Source organism: Crinia signifera, chromosome 1 (assembly GCF_055691185.1).
Source record: "Crinia signifera chromosome 1, ASM5569118v1, whole genome shotgun sequence".
In the NCBI taxonomy this organism is placed as follows: domain Eukaryota; kingdom Metazoa; phylum Chordata; class Amphibia; order Anura; family Myobatrachidae; genus Crinia; species Crinia signifera.
Window position 1 is genome coordinate 76,885,196 of NC_139217.1, and position 25,527 is coordinate 76,910,722.

A 25,527-nucleotide genomic window follows, 5' to 3' on the forward strand; every position below is an offset into this window, starting at 1 on the left:
ATGGGTAAAATCCGGAATCGGATAAGACACCGGAATGCCGGACTGGACATCAAACTCTGCTTTCCGGAGCTTGTAGTATCCGGTCCGGGGGTGTCCTGTCCGGGGGTGCTCCATCTGATGAGGCTGCTCTTGCACTTGTCACCTGGGAGAGGAGAGGGGGGAGAATACAGCCTCACCGCATGGTCTGGGGGTGTAATAAAAACTGGAACGGTCCAGACCACACGGGGAGGCTGTAATCTCCCCTTCCCCATGTCCCTGGTGTGAGCAATCACAGGCATCCCCCCGGACAAGACACCCCCGCATGGGACACCCCTCGGACCAGACACTATAAGCTCCGGAATGCAGAGTTTGATGTCTGGTCCGGCGTTCCGGTGTCTTATCCGGGTCCGGTTTTTACTTAGTCCCCGCTTTAATCATGGCAGTTTAAAGGTATGATCTACTCCTTTATCTCATGCCAAGCTTTGATAAATCTGCTTCAGTGCGAGAACGTTGTTTGCTCCTGTTGTTAATAAAGGCTGTGTGTTGCGGTTGTCGGAGTGTTAGCACCAGACGTTGTCGGGCAATCTCACAAGCCACGCCCTCAGATGGAGCCCCGCTAGGGTGATCATGATATAATACGTACTGTGTGTGACTCGTCGCACGTTTTCCAGCTAAGGAAATGAGTGCGCGTGTGCGGGTAGTCTGCAAGAGAAACCAGGGCCATTACTTTATCAAAAATGTCCTAGTGATGCATTCGTGCTGGCCTCCCTAGCTTAGCACTAACGCCATTTTTCTGAAGACCAAACAGATTACAGAGCAGCGGCGCGGTCTACAGAAAGATGTCCTCTTGCTGGGAGACAGGAACACGTTGATGCTGCGTTTTGGCTCTATCCTGCCGGGCCCGGATCACAGTCAGCTGTATGGGCTCAGTGAGTGTGTCGCTAGCAGGGAGAGGGAGCACTTAGTAGTCCGGGACTATGGCGGGGGTGTCTGCACAGAGCCGGGGCTGGTCCTCACTCTGCGGCCTCTACCTGCGCCTGCACGCGATGCGGCCGGGCGGCGGGCGGGCCTGTCACGGTGAGTTGGTCTGTGTATCATCTATCCTGAGCTTGCCTGTCGGAGCGGCATGTGAGTTTCTGTCTGGTCTGTATAGTACATCAGCTGGTAGATGTCTAATAATTATGTGTTACCACAGGTATATCTCCATCCCCTGTCCCATTGGAGCAGTGTGTACCCAGCTGATATGTCTGGCTGACATATTGAATTCTGTACACACATTGAGCAATGTTAATGGTGGCTGGAATAAACACTGTTCTGCCATTCATTAGCATACATGTTGCTGCTAGCGATATCATCAGGTTTGCAACCAAGGTTGCCCTTTGTTTACAGAAGATAACCTTTTTATTGTATGTGGTGTGGTTATTTCTATGTATGCTGTTGTGGCAGGGAAGGTGCAGCTTTAAAGAAACGAGTAATTGCAAGAAACATTAAGTGTATCCATCATTTATGGCTGACTGCTGTATAAGGTCCATATCCTGCTTGCTGCTGCTTAGAAAAGCTTATGCAGAGCTGAATAACAAACACTATTGTCAGTATATGACGAGAACCATATATCTGGTTGGGGTTTTATGTAAAATCTAAATATGGTATGGATCAGACTGAAGGCAGTCATGGCTTACGTCGACAAATGAAACTGGTTGACACGGTTGGAAGGTTGACACAAGCATAAAATTGACAGTAACAAGGTTGACCTGAGTTTTTCATGGTTTTTGTCCTGAATGTTGACATGGACACAGTCAAAGTGTACAGTGTCCCCTCGCTTGTCTCGCTGCGCTCGCCATGCTTCGGGCACGGTGCCTTGCTGTGCTTGGCACACTTTTATTCTCCCACCATGCGGTAGTGGATGGTAGGGCATGAAATATTTGTCTGTCGGCTCAAAAAATGTGAACACATCATGTCTGTCAACCTAATGCTTGTGCCGACCTTCCAACCCTATTGGCCATCGCGCCATCCTGACCTATTTCATGTGTCTAAGCCGGGCATGTCCAAACTATGGCCCTTCAGCTGTTGTGAAACTACACATCCCAGCATACCTTGCCATGGTTTTAGTATTCCCTGATAGCAAAACTGTGGCCAGGCATGATGGGACTTGTAGTTTCACACACTGTGGTACCCAGGTGGGGACAAATAAGGGTAGACTGCTTCAGGGGGAAACCACCATAAGAGCAGGGGGCATTTTGCATTTTTAAAGAGCCTTGTGGGAACACTACCCCTCAGGTGTAGATTAAAATGGAGAAGTTCTAGGCTGCCAACCAGTAGCCGGGTGGGCTTGGATACAAGCCCACTCATCCAAACAAATCTGAAAGCTGCAGTACCATTTAGCTGACCCATGTCCTTATTTACCAATTTGTCAAATTCTGTTTTATAGAATTTATTTAGTACTTTTTTTAGGTACTTGTGTATTATCAGGGCGCCTGAATTTACTACGTACGCAAACGTCGTTGCATCGCATAACGGCATGCAATGTGATGCGATTTTGATGCTTATAATGGCATTTAATGTACTATAACATTAAATTACATATAATGACATATTAATGCCAACCCCCCCCCCCCAGTATCGACGTGATCCCGAAGCGTGGCTAGCGGCTGCGGTACGCGTCCGACCCTTTCATACCCCCACTATCCACGTCGGCGTGGAGTTGATGTTATATAGTGTGGCGAGCCACCGAGCCCGAAACGTGGCGGGCGGACGCGTATTATGTTATCTATTACGCGTCCCCTCGCGGGGCTCGCTGCACTCGCCACGCTTCGGGCTCGGTGCGCTCGCCGCGCTATATAAAATAAACTACACGCCGACGTGGATAGTGGGGGTATGAAAAGGTCGCTTGGACGCGTACCGCAGCCCCTTGCGGGGCTCGCCACGCTTCGGGATGACGTGGATAGTGGGGGGGTCCAAAATAAATTACATTATGTCATTTTACCATTAAATGGCATTATTCAGAATCAATATCTGATAGCATCGCATGCCATAATGGCATGCGATGCGATTTTTAATCACACACCATCGAATCGTATGGCATACAATAATGGTATGCGATGCGATTTTTTTTTATCGCATCCTATCTTTTTAATGGATTCACTGACACAGAGCAGTGAATACGTTAGATAAGAAAATCGCATCACATCACATGCCATACAATATGGCATGCGATGCAATGCGATTTCACTACCGTGAATAGCCCTCTATGCAAATAGCGTAGTGGGCGCCCTGATAATACACAAGTACCTTTTTTTATTTTATTTTATTTTTTACTTGGAAAAATGGAAGTTGTCTGCTAAGAAGTGATCCCATCTGTGATGGGTTTCAGTATGGTAGGCGTTGGGGTAAGGTCCGGGCCCACATGAATGGGTTGAACTGTGCACGTTGATTTTTCTGGTCACTAATGTTTTGTTCAAGGAAATAGAAGAACGGAAGCTGCATAATATTGTTTAACCCTTTGGGGGGTATTCAATGTTGGGTCTGCTCGTCCGAGATTTTGCACACAGGATTCAATGTCCCGCCTGCAGAGAAGGGGACGTGGCCGGGAATCGGCACTCTGCAGCTGGGAGCTTGTCAATTACCAACTGCTTGTAAAGTCAGGCTCGTTCTGCCGAGATCACCTGTTCAATGCTGTTGGGGAAGTCAGCATTGAATAGAGCCCTGCAGGCTGTGGGAGATTGATTACCCTCCTTTGAGTGCCAATGTTGCTGTGAGAGATTCTCAAAATGTCCGTTAAAAATGAATAGAGCCCTGCAGGCTGTGGGAGATTGATTACCCTCCTTTGAGTGCCAATGTTGCTGTGAGAGATTCTCAAAATGTCCGTTAAAAATGCCAGCATCACTCACATGATGTGCAATATTTAACTTAGCTGCAATAAATTGACTTGGCTAAATTTGTATTTATACTAAAAGAACGGTCGCTGTGAACGACGCTGGCATTTTTTAGCAGATCTTTTGAGGATCGCTCACAGCAATGTTGGCACTCAAAGCATGGACAACTGGGAAAATGGAGAGAAAAAAAATGACATTAGCCGTGGACAAAGTAAAATAAAAAAAAATTAGACAACAGGCTACTGCTGTTAGTGAAGCAGTAGCCTTGGTTATACTGTGAAGCTAATTGTATTGATGCTGGAAATTGTGCCCTGACCAGAGCATTCTAGACCCCTCATGATCTGTATGTAACAAAGCTCAGTCACATGATTGTTGCACTGTGCTAGGCTAACCTTGTTTTGTGTTATTATCGCATTATATTACTTATTCAGTTGAGTGGTTGCAAATTACTTATAGTACCATATCCAATTCTTGTGATCCGCTGCACATGTGATTATCAGAACTTGGGACTGACTGTTCTTGAAAGATGATCAGAATAAATACTGAAACAGGCTTATTTAGCATTCATTTCTATTGTGTTTTTTTTTTTGTGTGTGTAAATTATTGGTCAGATTAAATCAGCTCTTTAGGCAGCGCTTCAAGTATTATTTTGGTGCCCACCATTAGTTAGGGCATGATGAAAAAGTGCCCGGTTTGGGAGCACATAGCTTTGTGGGCACTATTTCTTGGTACTTATGGGCTCTTAAATAAGGATTTGGAGCAACATTATATTGCTCGGGGGGGGGGGGGGGGGGGGGGGGCAGGCGTTAGGTCAGTGCAGCGTTAAGGGGCTCGCTAAGCAGATATACTGAATTAGGCCCTGGTTTAAGCAAATGCCTGTAACCACTATACTCTAAAAACCTTGTTTATCACAATAGGAATTTTACAAGTTGCTAGCCAGCCCAAACCAGCAACCAGAGATGACTGGTTTCATCTTGCAGCTAGTAATTGCGTGTTGAGGCCATTGTGAAATGACTTTTAAAATAATCTATGCTTGTAAATATTACACAGGGTTGCACTATGATCCCTTTATGGCAGACTTCTGACTGACATACAGTATAATAGTTTTTCTACCCACACCAGCAGTCACGCGGGTCCTATATCATTAAGTTTGTCATGCTCTCAAGAATTAATTTTAATTCGGATGTGGCATGGTTATTGGATGCAGCATTATTGACTTCATATGACCATAGGTTTACATTCCACATTCATTTCAAAAAGGCGTATCCAAAAGAAGGCACATCGACTGTGTGCTCACAAGAAAGACAAAGCAGCCAACTGGCTACTGTGCTGACTGAGCAGCCAATCCGGTAAGCTATATGTCAGGCCAGACATCACTAATGGATGCCCAGCTGTGATGTCAGTATTGGCGGTCCCTGCATCCACATATGGAGGATGAGTAGGTCATCTGCACACATAGGCAGCACAGGGTTGATTAGATATGTCTGTGAACTAGTATTCATTCTAGCACCCGCCATCTTTGAAAACCCATGCAGTTCCTCTTCCCTGCCTGGGGTGTCGCTGTCTGGTGTAGTGCTTCTAGCACAGTATGGTCTGTATATCAGCACTGATATGCAAACACCACATCAGACAGCAAGAGCTCAGGCAGGGAAGAGCAACTGCATGGGTTTTCAAAGATGGCAGAATAGATGGGCCAAGTGGTTCTTATCTGCTGTCAAATTCTATGTTTCTATGGCGGGTGCTAGAATGAACACTATGTGAACGATGTTGACATATCTGGTTTACACACCCATCATCGTCTGCTGGTCTAACAAACAATACATCTTTCTAGTGTGTACCCTGCTTTGGGGTTGTTCTAAAGGCCTCATCATTGTGTTTAAGAGCATGATTTCAAGTTTCCAAAGATGTGTGGAAAAAAACCCTCCCAAACTGTTTTTTTTTTTGGGGGGGGGGGGGCGTGGTCTAGCGATACAGGCCATTGCTTATACCAGCGAGGCCATGCCCCATTTTCGCTGCTGTGGGGGCATGTCTAGCGTCTTTCTGAGCTGCTGCCCATGTCCCCAGCCCCTCAGGCTGTAGAATAGACATTGTGCGCATGCGGGACTGGGGAGATTGTGACAGGGGGGTCTCCCAACACTGGCGGCCACGGGAAGGATGCGGCAACATCCCAAAAAAAGGATGTTCCCGTGAAAAGTGGGACAGTTGGGAGGTATGCAGATAAGAGAAAACCACTTCATAAGACTGCGCTGATTCATTTGTAAGCAACTGACTGACTGACTGTGTGTGTGTGTGTGGGGGGGGGGGGGGGGAGGTAGCCAAGACCGCTGCCTTCTGATAGAGATTTAGACCCAGTTCACTTATAGCGGTATACATAAGGGGGTTATTCTGGTTGATTCGCTCGGTTGCGAATTTGAGTCCTTAAGAGTTAACCAGATCCCGCCTTGTGAATGGATGTATACTGGTCCACCATTTGCAAGTCGCGTATGTTCGCACTAACTGCGAATGGATATTGTACATAAACATCCATTCGCAGCCTGCGGGGGAACACCCACATCATTTGATGGTCGCCGACCATCGAATGTAGTCGGACGTGCACGCATATCTAAGGTTGCTCAGAGCATCTGGTGATGTCAGCTGCCTGCCTCCCGCACCCGCGTCATTGGCCCATTAGCCTGGCCATTCCCATATGCTAATGGGCTTTCCCCCCCCTGCTCTTTGCTCACAAGGATGGGTGTGTGCACCCAGTGAACAGTTTGGACGAATGCGCAGGATAGCGCAAAGAGAAAACATCGGCCCCATGCGAATGCACACGGCTGTGCGAACGGACCTGAATAAGGTCCAAGATGAGTGCATTGTGTACAGGTGGCAAGGCCGATTTGCAGGTAGACTATATAGTCAGAATCGCATCGGTATCGCACGGGTTTTAACCCTTGCGATCCCGATGCGCGCTCACGTATCGCACGGCAGAAAGTCTTGGCTGCCTTGACTATATAATGCAGATCTGCACTATATAGTCAAAATTGTATGCCATCGCATGCTTGCCGTGATCGCATCGGGGATCGCATCACACGGCACGTCGCAGGTGTGTACACACCATTAGCTTGTGTGTGTGTGTGTGTGTGTGGGGGGGGGGGGGGGTGTTTGTTTTTGTTAATTGATGATTCATCAAGATTGTTAAAGTAAGAACAAATATTATTAAACGGTAGTTTGTTTCTTTACTCTCTCAAATTGGCACCTTGTATAAATAACCTTTATTTAGAGAAAATATCAATGGGCAAAAAAAGATATATAGGGTATATTTAATAGGATGAGAGATTCAGAAAGTGAGAGATTTGGTAAGAAATCAACAGTTTTTTTAAAGCGGCAATCCTTTACACTTCAAAAGAAAACTGGTTTTGCAGTGTAAATGATTGTCGCTTTAAAAAAACTGGAGATTTCTTAACCAAATCTATCACTTTCTGAATCTCTCCTACTATTAAATTCCCCCCAATATGTTGGTTATGATCTTCATTTAAAACTTAATTATCTCACTTTTTTTTTTTTCTGAGTTTTGACAGACTGAGACTGGGCTGGGATACAAATAGCAATTAATGTTCCATGCATGAAATTGTTGAGACTTGTAAATGTGTATACTTCCATTTTCTGATGTTACATTAGTTCTTAATACTTTTGATTCAAAAGCCTAACCCTACATTCCCTGCAAAATGTTGACATTTCACACATCAACACCACATTTGGGGCGAAATGTAATTGGGTGTGAGAATCCGAAAGTGAGAGATTTGGGGAGAGTTTTGCCATATTTTTTACAAAGCCGCAATCATTTACACTGATAACCAGGTTGATTTTGCCATGTAATTTATTTCCGCTTTTGAAAAAAAAAAATGGGAAATGTCTTCCAAAATTTCTCAATTTCAGATTCTCACACCGTATTACATTTGGCCCTTGGTGTCAAAATGATCATTGTTGACACGTCCCCTTTTTGCTGATCGGCAGGCGGGACATTGTATCCCGCCTGCTGATAAACTGGCGAACGGGCCAGGGTCCTGACTGCCGGGATGTAACGACAGACGGGACCCTGGATTGAATGCCTCCCTCTTATTACAAAAGAACATTTGAACTGCGCTTTGAGGAAGGAGGTACACACAGTAAAATTAAAAACAATTTATTACCTAATACTATGAAATAGACATAATAAAATACACTATGTAAAGCATTTGAAATGGTGCATGCTGTCATTTTTTAGTACTGCTTTCACATTGCCTAAACGTTTAAGACCTGGTATTTTGAAACGGTATTTAAAACTGGTCTGAGGCTGAGCCAGTAAACCCCTTTCACATTGCAGGTGAAAGCCGGTATATTACCATTTTAAATGTGCAGTGTGAAAGGGGTATAAGTGAGAGTTGGTTTGAGTGAAAGCACCCCGCTTAACCTTCTTTGAAATGGATCCTGTTCCTATTGGACTTAGATGAAGAAAGTGGAAACTTTTTGTGTTGGACAGTTTTAACACTCACATATTCGGGATATGTTCCACAATTGCGTGCAGTAGCCAAAGTGGTCCCCTTTGGAGTGAAGATGGCTTGCTGTCCTCAGGTCGGCTTTGATTAGCCCAAGAGTTGGCAATGTCCACTAATAGCCCTGGTTCAGGTATCCGGTGGAAAAGATTTTGTAATCCACAGTCCGCAGTGGGAAGGAAGGAGTGGGGGTGCTGTTTCGCTGATGCGTTTCGATGAGGTGCTCTCAGCTTTTTCAAACTTTCCCTCTCACACTGTGGCATTTAGGCACATGTAAAGTTCCACATTCATGATCTGTTTTATATTGTGGAACAGCAATATGGTCTGTATTAGAAGTCTTCAAGGAGTTATTTTATCATATTAGGACAATTTTCTCATGTCCTATGATGTGCAGACATTTATACATATGCGAAAGCCACTTGTGTTTTTATGTTTAATCGGTATGATTTTAACAGGGCAGTGTTTCCTTTTGCAGGATGGCAAACCTCCATGAAGTGTAGAGGGGTCTTATGTGTAATGCCACCTAGTCGTCTGCCAGTCCAAGCACAAATCAGATTGTTTTCCTCTAATGAGCCGAAAGAAGGAAGTGGGTCCCCTGAGGCTGCCAGCACCCCAGACAAATCCACCGCAGGTAATACTTCTGTCTGGTGCTAAGGTTTACATTACAGACATTATCTTCTGTTTTATCTTTTGTAGTATTTTCCTGTCTGTGTGATGTTATCCCATGGTAAAGCTGTGCTCATAAACATCCATTTCCCATGGTCATTTGCCACAGCAAAAACAATTGTATTGTTTAACATGGATCCTATTTCTTTCTGCTTTGACCACACAGTTAACATGGCAGCATCTCTTTCCCTACAGAGGATGCATGATTTCAGTGCAGAATGCAAATATGTGGATATGTTCTACTAGATTTGTATACATAAAAAAGTAAGAGAAACCTTTTAGATGGCAAATCTATCTGTATATGAGGGGAAGTGCCGCCACTAGAATCCACTTAATGGGCCAAATTACTCCTTTGTGTGCTAAAAGATGTCACACCAGAAAGTGAACCAATTTTTGCAGGACTGATCTGTTTCAAACTTGCTGTATATGCTGAGAGTAAGCTGTGAAGGTAGATTGGAGGTAGGAACCGATAGGGACTGTGGTGGGGTGGAGAGTTTGTGGGCTAAAAACTGTCACATCTCAAAGTGAAAGTACATTGCAGAAGCTGGCATATATAGCTTACTATAAGCTTACTATAAATGTGTATATTAACCCTTTGTGTGGCAAGTGAATTTGACAAAATATGAGTTTGTGCCAAGCAAAGATTTGTATTCATCACAATGACCTGTAATGTTTACCATATATATATATATATATATATATATATATATATATATATATATATATATATATATATATATATATATATATATATATATATATATATATAATTTTTTGCACAACATTTTTAATTTGTATTTTATATAACAAATGTGAGCAATGCTGGCATCTTCAGCGTATATATTGTACATCTCACAGATGTTGGCACTCAAAGGTTTAAGAGCAACTATTAAAATCTATCGGCAAAACATTGTTTTCGTCAGTACTAGAAATGGTACCATAATCACTATGCATAGGATGTGACTCCTCTTCATGTGATTACCTGTCAAGGTCCTGACACAAACATGACCTTACAACACCAAGCTCACCGCTGTCACTTCATGTCAAATGCTCTACGGATACATTTATGTATGTTCAGTGCAATGAGACTACTTCAGGATGCAGCTAAAAACAATTCTTTCTGCTTTTAACATCCATGCGGATAATATCCTTTAGAGGTTTAAGGGCCATATCTGAGAACTACTCGAGAAATCAACCAGTGGCGATTTTTTACCTATGGGCTGCACCCCCCCCCCCCCCCCCCCAAAGCAAAATCCGCCACTATAGTGAAACCAGATGCAGACTGCACTGGCTTCACTCTGACTGGCAGTGGCTTCCTATTGGAAGTCCGACCTGCCAGTCACCCAAGGCAGTCCCATTAGGGTGGCCAATCCCGGGATCGGGATCGGCGGGATCCCGGGATTTGGCCCCAAAATGTCCGGGATTTCAATCCCGGGATTGGAGTATCCAATCCCGGGATTTCGGGATTAGACTGCGCACGCGCAGTCTAATGCCGAGCAGCTTCTGAGCACCCGCTCAGAAGCTGCCCGGCTGTTCCCGACCCCGGCGTGCGGCCTGCGCAGCGTGACCTCTGACTGTCACGCTGCGCAGGCCACAGCAGCCTATCACAGGAGGTGACTGCTTCCGGCCGCACTGACCTCCTCCCCCTCACCGTCCGCAGCGCTATGTTCTCCAGCCCCGCCTATGTAAGGTACTGTAATCTGCGGGGCTGCAGCGCTGCTCTGTCCGCCCGCCCATGTCGATGCCCGCCCATGTCGATGCCCGCCCGTCCGCCCATGTCGATGCCCGCCCATGTCGATGCCCGCCCGCTCGCCCACCCCTTGTCGATGCCCGCCCGCTCGCCCACCCCTTGTCGATGCCCGCCCGCTCGCCCACCCCTTGTCGATGCCCGCCCATGTCCACCCCCCCCCCCCTGCCATGTCGATTAAACGGGTGGACAGGGCATGTTTTTCTTTTAGGGATGCCAATCCCGGGATCCCGAGAATCCCGGGATTGAGCATTTTTCAATCCCGAAATCCGGGATTGAAAAAATGCCCCGGGATTGGCATCCCTAAGTCCCATTGAGGGGTTGTTCCCTTCCTGCCTCATTGTTTTCTATGAGCTGCAGCCGAGGCCGTCACTGCTGCACATGGGCTGGTCCTGGTGCATGTCATCTGTATTGTACAGGCACAGAGACTGTGATTTCACTTCGGCGGCAGCCCATAGAAGCTGGCCGAATGCATAATTAGAGGTCAGAAAATACAAGAAAATGAAAGCCATTGTGGTTTGCGAAAGAAGTAGCACGTATTGTGAAAGCAAAAAAGTTGGCTTTTAAGAAATTTAAGCAGACGCAGAAGAATGAGGACAAAGAGGTGTATCTGGTTAGACAGAAGGAGGCTAAGAAGGTAATCAGATGGTGCAAAAGCACAGGCTGAAGAGAAAATGGCCCAGTCAGAGGGTAAAGGGGGGAAAACTTTTTTTAGGTATATAAGTGAAAGGAGAAAAACAAAAAGTGGAATAATAAGACTAAAGTGAAAGTTTTCTTGAGGGGGACAATGTAATAGCAGATAATATTAATATTTTTCTCTGACATGCAGCAGGGGCCACTGGGATCACATCAGGTATTAGAGCTGGGAATGCTGGGAGCAAGGCACAACTGAATTTAATTAAGGAAGTCTAGCTCCTCCCCTCTAAGACCCATACGCCCCCAGTGAGAAAATTGTGCCGAGGGAGCAGGGTCACAGTTCTCACTGCTCCTGCAGTTTGAGTTATTTAAAAGAAAAAAAAAGAGAGAAAATCCTGCGCCCCTGGTATTCCGGGTTGCCGGTCAGGACCTCCAGAAGGCGCCTGCGCGGTGTGTTCCGTGCTCCTGCTGTCCCTATCTAAGGGTTCGCCAGTCACGACGTGGAATTCTCAGCAGGGTGAGTATGGCATTGCTCAATCCCTTCCCTAGCGTCTCCTGCTCTGCCGGCTCAGTCTCACTATAGCGCGGCGCACCTGCACGCTGCCATTGATAACGCCGGGTGAGATGCTAAGCCAGGCGCTCCGGCAGTGTAATTAGCAGCCAGCTGGGGACGCCGGCTGGGTCACTCACTCTGCTAGAGATAGCGGTGCGGGAGGTCGGCGCCTGCTTACTACCAGTGGCGGCAAGTACTGGGGAGAGGGGGCGTTATATTACTGAGGTGGGTATGGCGCGGCCCTGCACATTACACATCACACACACACTCTGGTGTTAATGGTGCGCTTTCCTTCACAGGTTATTGTGCACAGGTCTCTTGTAAGCCTTGCTGCAGCTGGCACAGAGGCATTCTTTGAACACAGTCAATTCAGAGCTTATTCTCTTCTAGGACTCCCTGCCCCAGAGGTTTGGTCCTGTTGCTCTGGTGTGTGTGTGTGTGTGTGTGTGTGTGTGTGTGTGTGTGGTGTGGTTGTTAACTGTCTGGTGGGGATAGCTGCTGCATTGGACCCATTCAGTTACCATGACGGGCAGGTCCAAGGCTTCCCAGAAAGCCTCTACATCTTGTTCAGTAAAGTTTTCCAAGTATCCAGATGGGAAATCTACGGTTTGCCAGGCTTGCTCTGATTCTATGTCTACTTCCTCCTTAGTAGATGCCCCCACGCCTCAGTGGGCTTCGGTACTTGTTGGTACCATGTCAAAGCTGTCGGCAGAGCTGGCAGAGTCCCGCAGAGCAGAACCCGCTTGGGTCTCGACACTAGCGAAGTCGGTCGACGCTTTGGCTGGGTCTATGAATAGGTCCCAGGGAGCGGCATCTGTAGGTCAGAAGCGTCCTTTTCAGTTGCTTTTGCAGGGGGACGATTCGGAAGAGGAGCCCGTACCATTTGAAGAAATGGAGGAGGGCGAGTGGGAGGAGGTACAGGATGCTCCTCCTGAGGCGGAGCCTACTCCAGGGGGGATTGAAGCCCTTATCCTGGCGGTTAAAGAGGTCCTCCATTTGCCGGAGGATCCCCTTCCTGAGCCACAGGAACTGGACCTTTTGGTGTCTCGCAAAAGGCTTCAGTTGTGTTTCCATTTCCCAACCAGGAACAGCTTTTGGCAGCATGGCAGCATCCGGACAAACGGTTTCAGATACCGTGATGGTTTCCGTCGGTATATCCGTTTGATCCAACGGCTCTTAGCAAATGGGAAACCCCTCCGCCGGTGGACTCTTCTGTGTCTAGATTGTCCAAGAAGACTACATTACCGGTTCCAGGGGCTTAAACGATCCTTCGGATCGGAAGATGGAGGCTATGCTTAAGACCATTTACACGGCAGCAGGAGCCCAACTCAGACCGGCCATAGTGTCGGCATGGGTAAATAAAGCCAACGTCAAGTGGGCTGAAAAGATTATTGAGGGTTTGGACTCAAAGGCGTCATTGGAGGAGTTTCGCCATTTGGCGGAGCACATCAAGCAATCCGCTGCGTTTTTAGGTGATGCTGCCAAGGACATTTCCTTGGTTTCAGCACGCATTTCCACAAATGCCATTTCAGCTAGAAGAGCCTTGTGTCTACATGCATGGCAGGCGGATGCGGAGTCTAAGAGGGCCGTGGAGGGCCTCCCCTTGACTGGTGATATCCTTTTCGGGCCCGAATTGGATAGATGGATTTCTCAGGCCACAGGAGGAAAATCAACGTTTCTCCCTTCATCGGGTCCTCCACCTAGACGTCAATTTACAGGACCAGCGTTTCAGTCCTTTCGGCCGCAACGCTCCTTTCGAGGCAGAGGAAGAGGATTCCAGCCTTCAAGAGGCTCCAGAGCCAAGAGCGTGCCCTCAGTCCGCTCCCAGAGCCCAGGAGCCCAAGCCACCCCAGAAGCCGGTGGCATGACTATTTACCAGCTTCCTTAGGCGACTTCCCAGTGGGAGCTCGTCTTTTGAACTTCAGAACCCAATGGTTCTCCCTTTCGGAGGATCCTTGGGTTCGCAGGCTTGTGTCGGAGGGATATCGAATACAGTTCGACGCACCTCCTCCCAGGCGTTTTTTCACCACTGCACTCCCGGTTTCTGCGGACAAGAGGTCTGGCCTCCTTCTAGCAATTCAGACCTTGCTGGAGTCGCAGGTAATCATTCCGGTCCCGTCCTCGGAAAGGAACACAGGTTTTTACTCCAACCTATTTGTGGTTCCCAAGCCAGATGGGTCAGTGCGGCCCATATTGAACCTCAAGTCCCTCAATCTACTGGTGTCCTACCAACCATTCAAAATGGAATACAATTCACTCGGTAATTGCTTCCCTGAATACAGGGGAATGCATGGTATCTTTGGATATCAAAGATGCTTATTTGCATATCCCCATTTGGAAGTCTCACCAGGCTTTTCTGCGATTCGCCATCGGTCGGGACCATTTTCAATTCAGAGCTCTTCCGTTTGGCCTATCGTCAGCCCCCAGAGTCTTTACCAAGACCCTGTCGGTGGCCATAGCATCTCTCAGGAGCCGTGGAGTGACAATAATTCCATATTTGGACGATCTCCTCATCAAGGCCCCGTCGACAACGTTGCTGGAGTCACACGCCTAGTTGACGATCCAGATGCTCACCAGTCTGGGATGGGTCATGAACTTCAAGAAGTCCTCTCTGGTTCCCACCCAAAGGATTCTATTTTTAGGCCTCTGCCTGGATACAGAAGCTCAGAGGGTTTTCTTACCGGAGTACAAGATCCAGGCGCTGCAGGTCTTAACTCGGAAGGTCCTACTTCCTCACAGGGTCAGCCTTCATCTTTGTGTGCAGCTTTTGGGGAAGATGGTGGCTGCATTTCCGGCCTTGATGTGGGGACGGTTCCATTTGAGGCGGTTTCAACTGGATCTTCTCAGGAAAGGAGCTGGGTCTCATCTTCTGCTACGCAGACTGATTCGGTTGTCGCCCCATGCGCTGATGTCTTTACTCTGGTGGCTTCGGAGGGATCACCTTTGCCAGGGATGTCGGGTTGCGATAGAGAACTGGATCGTATTAACGACAGATGCCAGCCTTCGCGGATGCTTGTCTACAGGGCAGATGGAAGCCTCAGGAGCAACTCTTGCCCATCAACGTGTTAGAACTCAAAACGATTTACAACGCCCTATTCCTGGCTCAGGAGCACCTTCAGGGTCGTCCGGTAAAGATTCGATCAGACAACGCGACTGCGGTCGCCTATGTGAACAGATAGGGCGGCACCCGGAGTCGGATGGCAATGGAGGAGGTTACAAGAATTCTCCAATGGGCAGAACGGATGGAGGTCGTTCTCACAGCCGTGTTCCTTCCAGGAATAGAAAATCTAGAGGCCGACTTCCTCAGCCGGGAGGATCTGCACCCAGGGGAGTGGGCGCTTCACCCCGAGGTGTTCAGGGATCTCACCGTTCGGTGGGGCATTCCCAAGGTAGATCTAATGGCCTCCAGAGGGAATCATCAACTTCAGAGATACGTGGCACGCACAAGGGATCCTGGCGCAATAGCGGTCGATGCCCTGTCAACGGCGTGGGAGTTCAGTTTTGTGTATCTGTTCCCTCCTCTTCCACTCTTCTGTCGGGTTCTCAAGAGACTGAAGAGGGAATCAGTGCAGGCGATCCTCATTGCTCCCTGTTGGCTTCGCAGGACTTGGTTTTCAGACATCCAGTTGATGCTAGCAGACGAGCCGGTCCGTCAGCCACTCAGGCACGACCTTCTACAGCAGGGCCCATTCTTTCATCAGAATCTATCTCAGCTACATTTGACGGCGTTGCTGTTGAGACCTCAGTCCTGCGGGCAAGGGGGGTGCCTCGGGCAGTGATACCTACGATGTTGAGGGCTCGAAAGCCTTCTTCGGCGGCTCATTATCACCGCATTTGGCGCTCCTATGCATCTTGGTGTGAATCAAAGGGTTGGGCCTTTCGGGTTTTCAAGTTATCCCGTCTGTTGTTGTTGTTGTTTCTTGGATGCAGGTGGCTTGGCTGGGTTTCGACTTTGTCAATCCTGTTCCAAAAACGGTTGGCCCTCGTTCCGGAGGTTCAAACTTTTTTTCAGGGTGTTCTTTGGGTCCAGCCGCCCTTTGTTCCGCCAACGCCTACTTGGGATTTGGACCTAGTTTTGTCCTGTATGTTTGTTTTGTATGTTTCTTTATCTAGCATTAATGTCATAAGGCCCCCTTACATTCGAACGATATATCTGATGCTGAAATTGGATGCAATTTCCCTTGAACTCCCCCTGGACCTTCCCGGGAGTAATTCCATCCAATTTGGTACTTTGGTGTCATTTTTTGCATAAGATATATCATATGCGATTGATCAAGCCGAGATAAATCGCATGAGTTTGTACCATACAATATATCTGATGGGCTGGATCAGGGGCTAGAGGCACTGGAAACTGTCAGTCAAACTTTCTGCTATATATTGCATAAGATATATATATCGCATACGCAAAAAGCATTTTCCATCCGATTCCAATATATCACAGGTGCGGTACGACCAACCTAGAGGCTCCTATCTGACTCTCACAGGGCCGTGGATCGGATGGAAAACGCACACGATGTGGCACTTTTCAGACGATATATCGGCCCGAAACATCAATATCGGCCCAAATCGTTCTAATGTAAGGGGACCTTTACACTGTAAAGTGTTGCCTTTGTGATTGTCTGTCTACCCTGTGCTTGCACACAATGCTTATGGTTGCAGAGAGGTTATGTCTAGTCATGAGGCAGCCAGGGAGAGCTGGGAGCAATGGGCCATAATCATTTGAAGACTGTGGGATGGATTAATTTATTATTTATTTACAGTTTCTTATATAGCGCAGCAGATTCCGTTGTGCTTTACAATAGTATACAGTGATAAGACAAACTGGGTAACAACAGACAGACTTGGAGGTAGGAGGGCCCTGCTGCAAACTAGGGATTATTCATTACTGTACTGTGAAAAAGACTCCACAAATTATTACAGAACTAAAATTTTGCAAGAGCCGGACATTGTAGATTTCACACGCATTGCTATGAATGATGCTAGAGTTGTAAGTATTGTAGGTGTATGCTTTTGTAGATTTGAAAGGTGGAAGGGTCACCGGTAACAGGCATTGTTGGCCTTTTTTTTGTTTTGTTTTGTTTTTATATTAAAAAAGAACAGAACTAATCTATCCGCTTCAGAGTTTTTCCTAGATTAGTGCTTATAGGGTAAATGCATTTTCAAAGGAAAATGAGCATCTGTATTACTTTATACTTCACCACAGAATGGTTAATATTATTACATTCCATGCACATTCAAAAGTAGTTTAAGGGAACAAACTAGTCACTTATTACAGATGCAGAATATCTAAGCAGTAATACTTCAAGCTCCATCTCCCCCGCATAAGATTTATAAGACAAAAACATCTGCCATCATTAGCAAAACAAACGGATATTAATTTTCCTAAAATCCATCAGTTTGTTTGCATTTTGTTCTCGTAGTGACGCTTGATGATAAATGGATCTGTTTAGAATTACCTATTGTCTGCTTTCTATCAAAGTCTATTGTACTGAATCCTGAGCAAACCCAAAAGCACATTTTTTTTATACCACACTCAAATTAACATATATTATTATTTCCAACCTGTCATTCTCCCGAATGTTAGCTATTGTACAGGGTTCTCCCTCTCTGCGCCTCTGCATCTCCCTCACTGCGCCTCTGCCTCTCCCTCACTGCGCCTCTGCCTCTCCCTCACTGCGCCTCTGCCTCTCCCTCTCTGCGCCTCTGCCTCTCCCTCTCTGCGCCTCTGCCTCTCTCTCTCTCTGCGCCTCTGCCTCTCCCTCTCTGCGCCTCTGCCTCTCTCTCTCTCTGCGCCTCTGCCTCTCTCTCTCTGCGCCTCTGCCTCTCTCTCTCTGCGCCTCTGCCTCTCTCTCTCTGCGCCTCTGCCTCTCTCTCTCTCTGCGCCTCTGCCTCTCTCTCTCTGCGCCTCTGCCTCTCTCTCTCTGCGCCTCTGCCTCTCTCTCTCTGCGCCTCTGCCTCTCTCTCTCTCTCTCTCTCTCTCTCTCTCTCTCTCTCTGCGCCTCTGCCTCTCTCTCTCTCTCTCTCTCTCTCTCTCTCTCTCTCTGCGCCTCTGCCTCTCTCTCTCTCTCTCTCTCTCTCTCTCTCTCTCTCTCTCTGCGCGCCTCTGCCTCTCTCTCTCTCTCTCTCTCTCTCTCTCTCTCTCTCTGCACCTCTGCCTCTCTCTCTCTCTCTCTCTCTCTCTGCACCTCTGCCTCTCTCTCTCTCTCTCTCTCTCTCTCTCTCTCTCTCTCTCTGCACCTCTGCCTCTCTCTCTCTCTCTCTCTCTCTCTCTCTCTCTCTCTCTCTGCGCCTCTGCCTCTCTCTCTCTCTCTCTCTCTCTCTGCACCTCTGCTCTCTCTCTCTCTCTCTCTCTCTCTCTCTCTCTCTGCACCTCTGCCTCTCTCTCTCTCTCTCTCTCTCTCTCTCTGCACCTCTGCCTCTCTCTCTCTCTCTCTCTCTCTCTCTCTCTGCACCTCTGCCTCTCTCTCTCTCTCTCTCTCTCTCTCTCTCTCTCTCTCTCTGCGCCTCTGCCTCTCTCTCTCTCTCTCTGCACCTCTGCCTCTCTCTCTCTCTCTCTGCACCTCTGCCTCTCTCTCTCTCTCTCTCTGCGCCTCTGCCTCTCTCTCTCTCTCTCTCTCTCTCTCTCTCTGCACCTCTGCCTCTCTCTCTCTCTCTCTCTCTCTCTGCACCTCTGCCTCTCTCTATCTCACAGATTCCCCCCCCGCTCAATCTCCAATTGGTGGATCCTTGGACAGTACTTTCAACCAGTGCATAAAACTTTTTAAACTAATTTTAGCTGCATAAAGCCTAAAATGTTAATTCGAAACTGGAAAGGAGTCTAATTCGCATATGATCATCATACATATGTATTATTGAAAGGTGGCATATTTAAACAGATATTCTATACCGCGGCAGGTACTTCTGATGCTTTCTGTTATATTGGGCCATCTTGAGCCTATCAAAGAATATAAGTGTTCTTGAAGCCTGTCACTCAGTCCCAGACTTTCTCCGCCAATCTAGTCCAGGTTCTAAGCCTATCCATGCCAGATTGTTAAATCAAATTGAGGTACTAGTTAAGCCATGCATGCTCAGCATGAATGGCGTAGTTTTGATAACTTTGCCGTATAAAATTGTTGGTACCTAACACAATCACAGACAAATGCCTGCTCGATGGGAGGCTGTAGCTATTTTTCCATGGGCACTAGACAGAATGAGAAAGTTGAGGGTAGATATTAGGAAGCAGTGAATTCCATGTGACACTTTGTCACGTTGCAGGTATATTATCCCATTAAGGGGTTAGGCCTGCGTTACTGTGTCTATAAATGTTTATGTTCTTCTGTCAGTATTATTGGCCGAACAGTGTGTTTGTTATTCTGCAGATGGTGCTATGATCTTATCAGTCTGCATAAAGCATTGTCAGCACTGAAATCTCTGTACAACACAGATGCTGGAACACTACAACTGAGCACAGCAACGTATCCTCAGGGGATGGGTCAGTGGGTCCACTCAATTTAAGTCAACATGCACAAGCACTATGTCAACAATGGCAAGGTCGACATGAGTTTTTCACGGATTTTGTACCGAATGTCAGCCTAGTTGAAATGGACATTGTCAAAGTGTTCCGCGTCCCCTCACATGGCTCGCTGCCCTCACCATGCTTTGGGCACAGTGCCTCGACGTTGTTCAGAGAGATGGAATTTATAAATGATTGGTGTGTTTGTTAAAAGCTGTGATAATGTATGACGTACAAATGTACACTGGCTTAAAATTAAAATGTTTTGCTTTTAACAGGACTGGATTCCAGCAAATCCGAACAGAAAAGCACTTTAATTCCAGAGTCTATTCAGGTTAAAGGTAGGTGATCATCGTAGGCTTTTTCTCAAAATTACATTGATTAGATCATTGGATACTTTATGGTTTGTTATATAATGTGTACAGATGTGTCCTCCAATACTGTGGGTTCAGTTGCACCAGGTCTCGTATGATTAAGCGGTACAAGTATGTCCTTTCTTTCTTCCCTCCCTTCCTTTTTTCCCTCCCTTCCTTTCTTCCCTCCCTTCCTTTCTTCCTTTCGTCCTTCCTTTGGTCCTTCCTTTCTTCCTTTCGTCCTTCCTTTCTTCCTTTCGTCCTTCCTTTCTTCCTTTCGTCCTTCCTTTCTTCCTTTCGTCCTTCCTTCCCTCAAAACAAGTGGAAGCAACTTGCCTTTCTTCATCAGCGAATTTGAACATGTTTAAGACTGTAGTTATCATTGAAAGATAATTTTATACAGAATATAATGCAGTGTACCATGATTATGTTTATTAATTAAAGTTATAGCTAAATAAAGATGAGCATCTAAAGACAGATAAATTTGGTTGTATGTTTTTAATGCATTTTACTTCAATTTTTTTAAGTAAACTGTATTATGCTATGAAGTAAATTTTACACTACCAGCCATTAACCACTTTGGTGGGCTGTCCCGGAGAAATGTCCGGGCATACCACCAGTAGTTAGGTGTGCGCTAGTGGTGCCTCCAGCTGTGCACCACTGGCGCACCACCTCTAGCGGCACCCTCCCATTGCTCCCCCCGTGAGTTCGGGCACCCGCACCGCCCAGAGCGTGGCCTGCCACCTTGTCACTGCTGCAGTGCGAATGGCGGCAGGGAGCTCCAGCGTAAGATCGCAGGAGGGCTGAGGTCAGGAACATGGGGGGAAAGCGACAGGAGTAGGGGAGTCGTGACTGGCTGCTGCCCTTGAGTGGTGGGTATTGCTGGGTAGGTTTGTTCTGCCCCAGCAAATCCCACCCCTCAAGGGGTTAATTTCATTACACCACCATACAGTATTTGTGAATTCTGTTTTCAATGAGGGATGCCAGTAAAAAGCTATTTTTGTGATAACTCCTATTAACTCCACTTATATACAATATATATGAATTTATCACATTGGAATTCATTGACATGGTATTCAAACATTTTGGTTTTACTTATATTTTGCTTTCATTAAAGTTCCTGCCCTTAGCAGCACACAAAGCAGCGCACACTCTCGGCATTGTGGTTTCCAATTTTTTTTCCGGTTGCCCTCCACTTCTCTTGCAGTACCTCCCACAGATGGGAGGTTTTACTCATAATTCGCTCTTCTCAAATGCATCTGTCAAGGTGATCCCACAAGAGTTCAGTTGGGTTACAATCTGCCAAACCATGTTTTTGATCACATTTTGCCATTCTTTGGACTCTGTATAGTTTTTGCAAAGGCGTGTGAGGTATATTTATGGTCATTATCTTGCGGTAGGGTGAACCCACTGCCAATAGGGTTTGTGCCAGAGGGAATGGTGTGATGCTGTAACATCCATGAGTCCTTCTGTTTTTACCAAATCACCAATGGATCTGTTTCCAAAACGGCCCCAGACCACGATAGAACCTCCTCAATGCTTCAAATGTAGGCTCAATGCATGCTGGGAGCATGCGCTCACCTGATATGCGAAAGATGAACTTGCGCCTCTCCAGTCCTCCTTTTTTGTTTTTGGGCCTCAGCAATGGATTACAGGCTGCTACATACCCTACCCATTTAGCCCTGCGGCTTTGAATCGGCACTTGACAGTTATGACCTCAGGGTTCGCAAAAACGCGCTATAGCGCGTATTTTACCCTAAACTGGTCCCCGGGGTCTCAGTTTTTAAAACTAAAGGGGTCCCCGAGGACGCGCTGTACTAAACCTGTCAGCCGCCGCTGCGAGCCAATCACTGTGACTGCAGAGGCCGCCGGGACCCAATCACTGAACAGTGGCCGCCGGCAGCCAATCACTGTAGGTTTTATACAGTTTGCTGCCGCTGCGCACCTTAAAGCCACGCACCCTGCATGAGAGCAGGTTACCGTTTCAAAGGAACTCTGCGTCCTAAGTCCACTCCGCTGCTGAGAGCGGGGGGGGGGGGGGGGGGGAGACAGGATGGGATGCTGTAACCGCCGCTCTCAGCAGAGTAGATGAGCCCGCTGTCAGGGTGGCGGGGGACTGGATGTGGCTAAAGCAACTCAGAGCAGCGTGTCAGCTATTGTACTGGGCATTACGGGGTGTGCTGTAATGTGTACTACTATGTGACAACACCACTTCCCCCCCCCAAAAAACATGCCATAAATTTTTAACGCGTGCCTCCGACGCGCACTGTCCCTGTTTTCAGGTTTAGTTAGTTTCTAGTATATATGTACCTTTATGTGAGTGGGCCAATTGATACTCTCCCCCCCCCCGACCCACATGTGCCATGCTAGGGAGAAGGGGAGAGGAGGATTTATTCCGTTGGGACCCAGAAAAGGTCCGGTAGGACCCCAATTTTTAGAAGTGAAGGGTCCCCGGGACCCACTTTTTTGGGTGGTTTTCGCGAACACTGGACCTGACACGCTTTTCTCTTTGGGGCTGTTTGGAAACTTTCCCATCTACTACTAACTGTAATCGTTTTTTTTCTCTTGTTTTGTGGTCACACAAGGCTGTCCAGGTCATGGGCGGTCACATACACTGTTGGTTTCGGCATGTCTCATCAAGGTCCACTGCACACCATCAAGGGAATTTGTACTAAACTAAAGCCTGCCTTTCTTAAAGTGATAATGGCAGATCATTTTTAGATCGATAACTCCTGTCTGGTAACCATGATTCATAACACATTGGTCATACTCACAAATATATACTATGACAACAGAAGAGCGGCACCGAAGTTTCTCAGCACTGGTTCCGGATGAGCACCATGCATGCACCTGATGTCAGTGCACGCAACCACGTGACTTTGAGCGTGAGCTTTGAACATTTGTGGGGATCACATACTGTTCTGTTGTAAATCTCGTTATCTAGCAAGTTATGAATATCGAGTATTTTAGAACTATATGCTGATATAACATGAAAATATGAATGAGTGCTTACAATAGTAGTTCGACCCATTTATGTGCGGCAACCATTAATTACGTTAGATTTTCCTTGAAAAAAATATCAGAAATATGGTGGTGTACAGAAATTAATGGCAGGTAGTGTAATAATATTTGTATTAGTGATGATTTAAATGATCATTTATAAAATGTGAAACTGTTGTGCTTTTTTTATTTTATTTTTAGTTTATACTGAATATCCATGTGTTTTTATGTTTATTTCAGTAAAAGCGGTGTTAAAAAAGAGAGAATATGGGACTAAATATATGAAGAATAACTTTATCACCGGGGTACGAGCAATGAATGAATTCTGCCTTAAACCCAGGTATTCTTACCAGCTGTAATAGAAATACTGTCACACACCAAGACATCATTGAAAAAATGTCACCGCTGGCTAATAGGGGTTTGCCACCCTTATCTCTGAGAACGCAACTTGTACTATGATCTTATTGGTCTTAATCAGCGGCGGCTCTTACCTCTGCGGAGGAGGGGGGCTGCCGCGATGCGGGCTCACCCTTCGCTGCTTCTGTGTTCTCTGCCAATCCTGGTCCCTGTCCCAGCCAGGGCCGGTGCATGTGCAGTAGCGTCTTCGGTACTGCGCATGTCCTGGCCCCCAGCCTCTATGGGCGGCTTTTGCAGCAGCCCCCAGAGGCAAATTCAGGGTCACTGGTCTGGTGCATGCGCAGTATCGTCCTCAGCTGCCCATAGAGGCAACTGAGAGGGAGGGTACACCTCCCAACGGGACTGCCAGTCACCGTGAAGCCAGAGCAGTCCCACAGATTGGCTTCACTTAGGCAGAGAACAGTGGTGGATTTTACCTGGGGGGGGGGAGGCTGCAGCCCATAGGTAAAAACCACCACTAGTCTTAATACTAGATACATTTTTTCATGATTATTGAATGCATTTTTCACCATCAACTATTTCTGAAAACTGTTGGTTGTAATGATGAAATGGGTGGTGTTGCTAATCGCAATGATTGATTTGCTTTTATTTTAAACCACATTAGACAAATAACTTGTATAATACGATTGATTTCTATGTGCTACACCATCTTTTCTTCCCCATTACCGTATAATAGGATATGTCCACAGCTTGTTGGGAGGATGCTTTGGGGCTTATTGTGTTTTAAACAAAAATTCATTTAGGTACTTTTTGGAAAGAATGTAGGGGCTAGATAATAAAAATCTGTATGCTCCACACAGTGTCTATTGGTCCTCATTGCTGTGCTACACTGCAATACCAAGTAACTTGTGATGGTCAACTGTCCTTTCTTATACATATATTTTCTCTGCTGCACCAGTGACTTGGATACACTGCGGAAGATTAGACGGAGAAGCCCACATGACGACACTGAATCATTCACTGTGTACCTAAGATCAGATGTAGAATCAAAGTAAGTGCACAGAAAATTTAAGCAGCACATTTTTAGTTTGTCTGTTTTTGAAACCTATTTTAAAATGTGTTTTACAAAGAGCGATGATGATGATGATGAAGCCAATGACCGTTTTTAAAACATAACTGAAAAAATTAGAATACCACCTTGGTTGCATTATTGTTAATATAATCTCTAATTTTTAGTAAGTCTTTAGCTAAAATTCAGGACCCCTACCCTTTTTAATTATTTTTCATAGCCAATATAGAGAATAACTTGAAATCAATATCAATGATGACATGTTACCAGTACAAGTTCCAGCTCTGCGATTGCAATGATTATTTCCTTACACAGAGCTATGGAAGTTTGGGGGAGTCCGGAAGCTGTTTTCAGGGAGCGGAAGTTAAGGAAAGAAGAAGAGATTGCTTATAGAGAGCGTGAGTGGAAATGTATAATCTTTACTATAACTGTAAGATAGAATATAGTGGTATACTTAAATGTTCCAGTAATCTTTCTTTTTATAGCTGGTGATGAGCAATCTACTATCTGGCACATAGAGGAGATTCATAGTACACACTCTTGATGGAAAGACACAAATACATGTTGTGACCTGTAGGGGTCAGTGTGCTGCTGATTTTCAACGGTGCACATATCTGCCAGTGACTAAGTTTTGCTCTGCACCTCATGTGTGTGCAGGAAAAACCTGCAGTGTCTAAAATACAGTGTGCTGCTGCAGACGGACGGGTACATTGTGCACATTACTTGTATTTTAATCACCCTCTTGGTATTAGAAGCTGTAACTCATACCCTCGCTACTTTACAAAATGATTGACTTGTATAGCTTGTGACTGAATACTTGGCCTGGTGCAGAGGTGGCTGGAGTAAACGTAGTGGCTGCTTCCGCTGTAATGCAACAGGAGGCACCTGGCATGAGTAGACACATGCCGCATGCATGTGATATCCAGTGCTGCGGCTGAGGAGGCAGCATTTTCATTACTATCTACATCCTGAGGTCACGCAGACCAGCTGCTGCTGCTGCTCTTCCCCTGTGGCCAGGAAATATCAGTCAGAAGATAGACGCCCTGGCCTTGGCACTCATAGATTAAAACAAAAGTGAAAAACCCCAAGTCGCCCTAGCCCATGCTAACCTAACGCTTGTGTGGACCTAATGACCCTGTCAACCTATCCCCATGTCGACCTTCAGGTATGTCAGCCTTGATACATGTCGACGCAATGCTTGTTGACCCTATGTCCCATACCCTGCCTGACATATGTGGCCCTCGTACATTAAAAAAGGCAACATATTACTTTTTTAATTCTCAAAAAAAATT

General features: G+C 46.5%; 1 protein-coding gene across 2 annotated transcripts in view; it reads left to right on the forward strand.

Annotated features, from left to right (window-relative positions):
* Positions 1-800: 800 nt before the first annotated feature.
* The window catches only part of SLC30A9 (solute carrier family 30 member 9), a 75,335-nt gene continuing 50,608 nt past the window's right edge, over positions 801-25,527 (forward strand). The window contains exons 1-6 of one of the 2 annotated variants that reach the window (XM_083165797.1): positions 801-908; positions 8,838-8,993; positions 19,735-19,797; positions 23,050-23,149; positions 24,125-24,217; positions 24,551-24,633. In XM_083165797.1, coding sequence (XP_083021923.1) covers positions 851-908; positions 8,838-8,993; positions 19,735-19,797; positions 23,050-23,149; positions 24,125-24,217; positions 24,551-24,633 — 553 coding nt within the window. In that variant the 5' untranslated portion in view covers positions 801-850. Of the gene's footprint in view, positions 1,057-8,837; positions 8,994-19,734; positions 19,798-23,049; positions 23,150-24,124; positions 24,218-24,550; positions 24,634-25,527 lie in introns of both variants that reach the window. The other variant, XM_083165781.1, reaches the window with a different exon arrangement.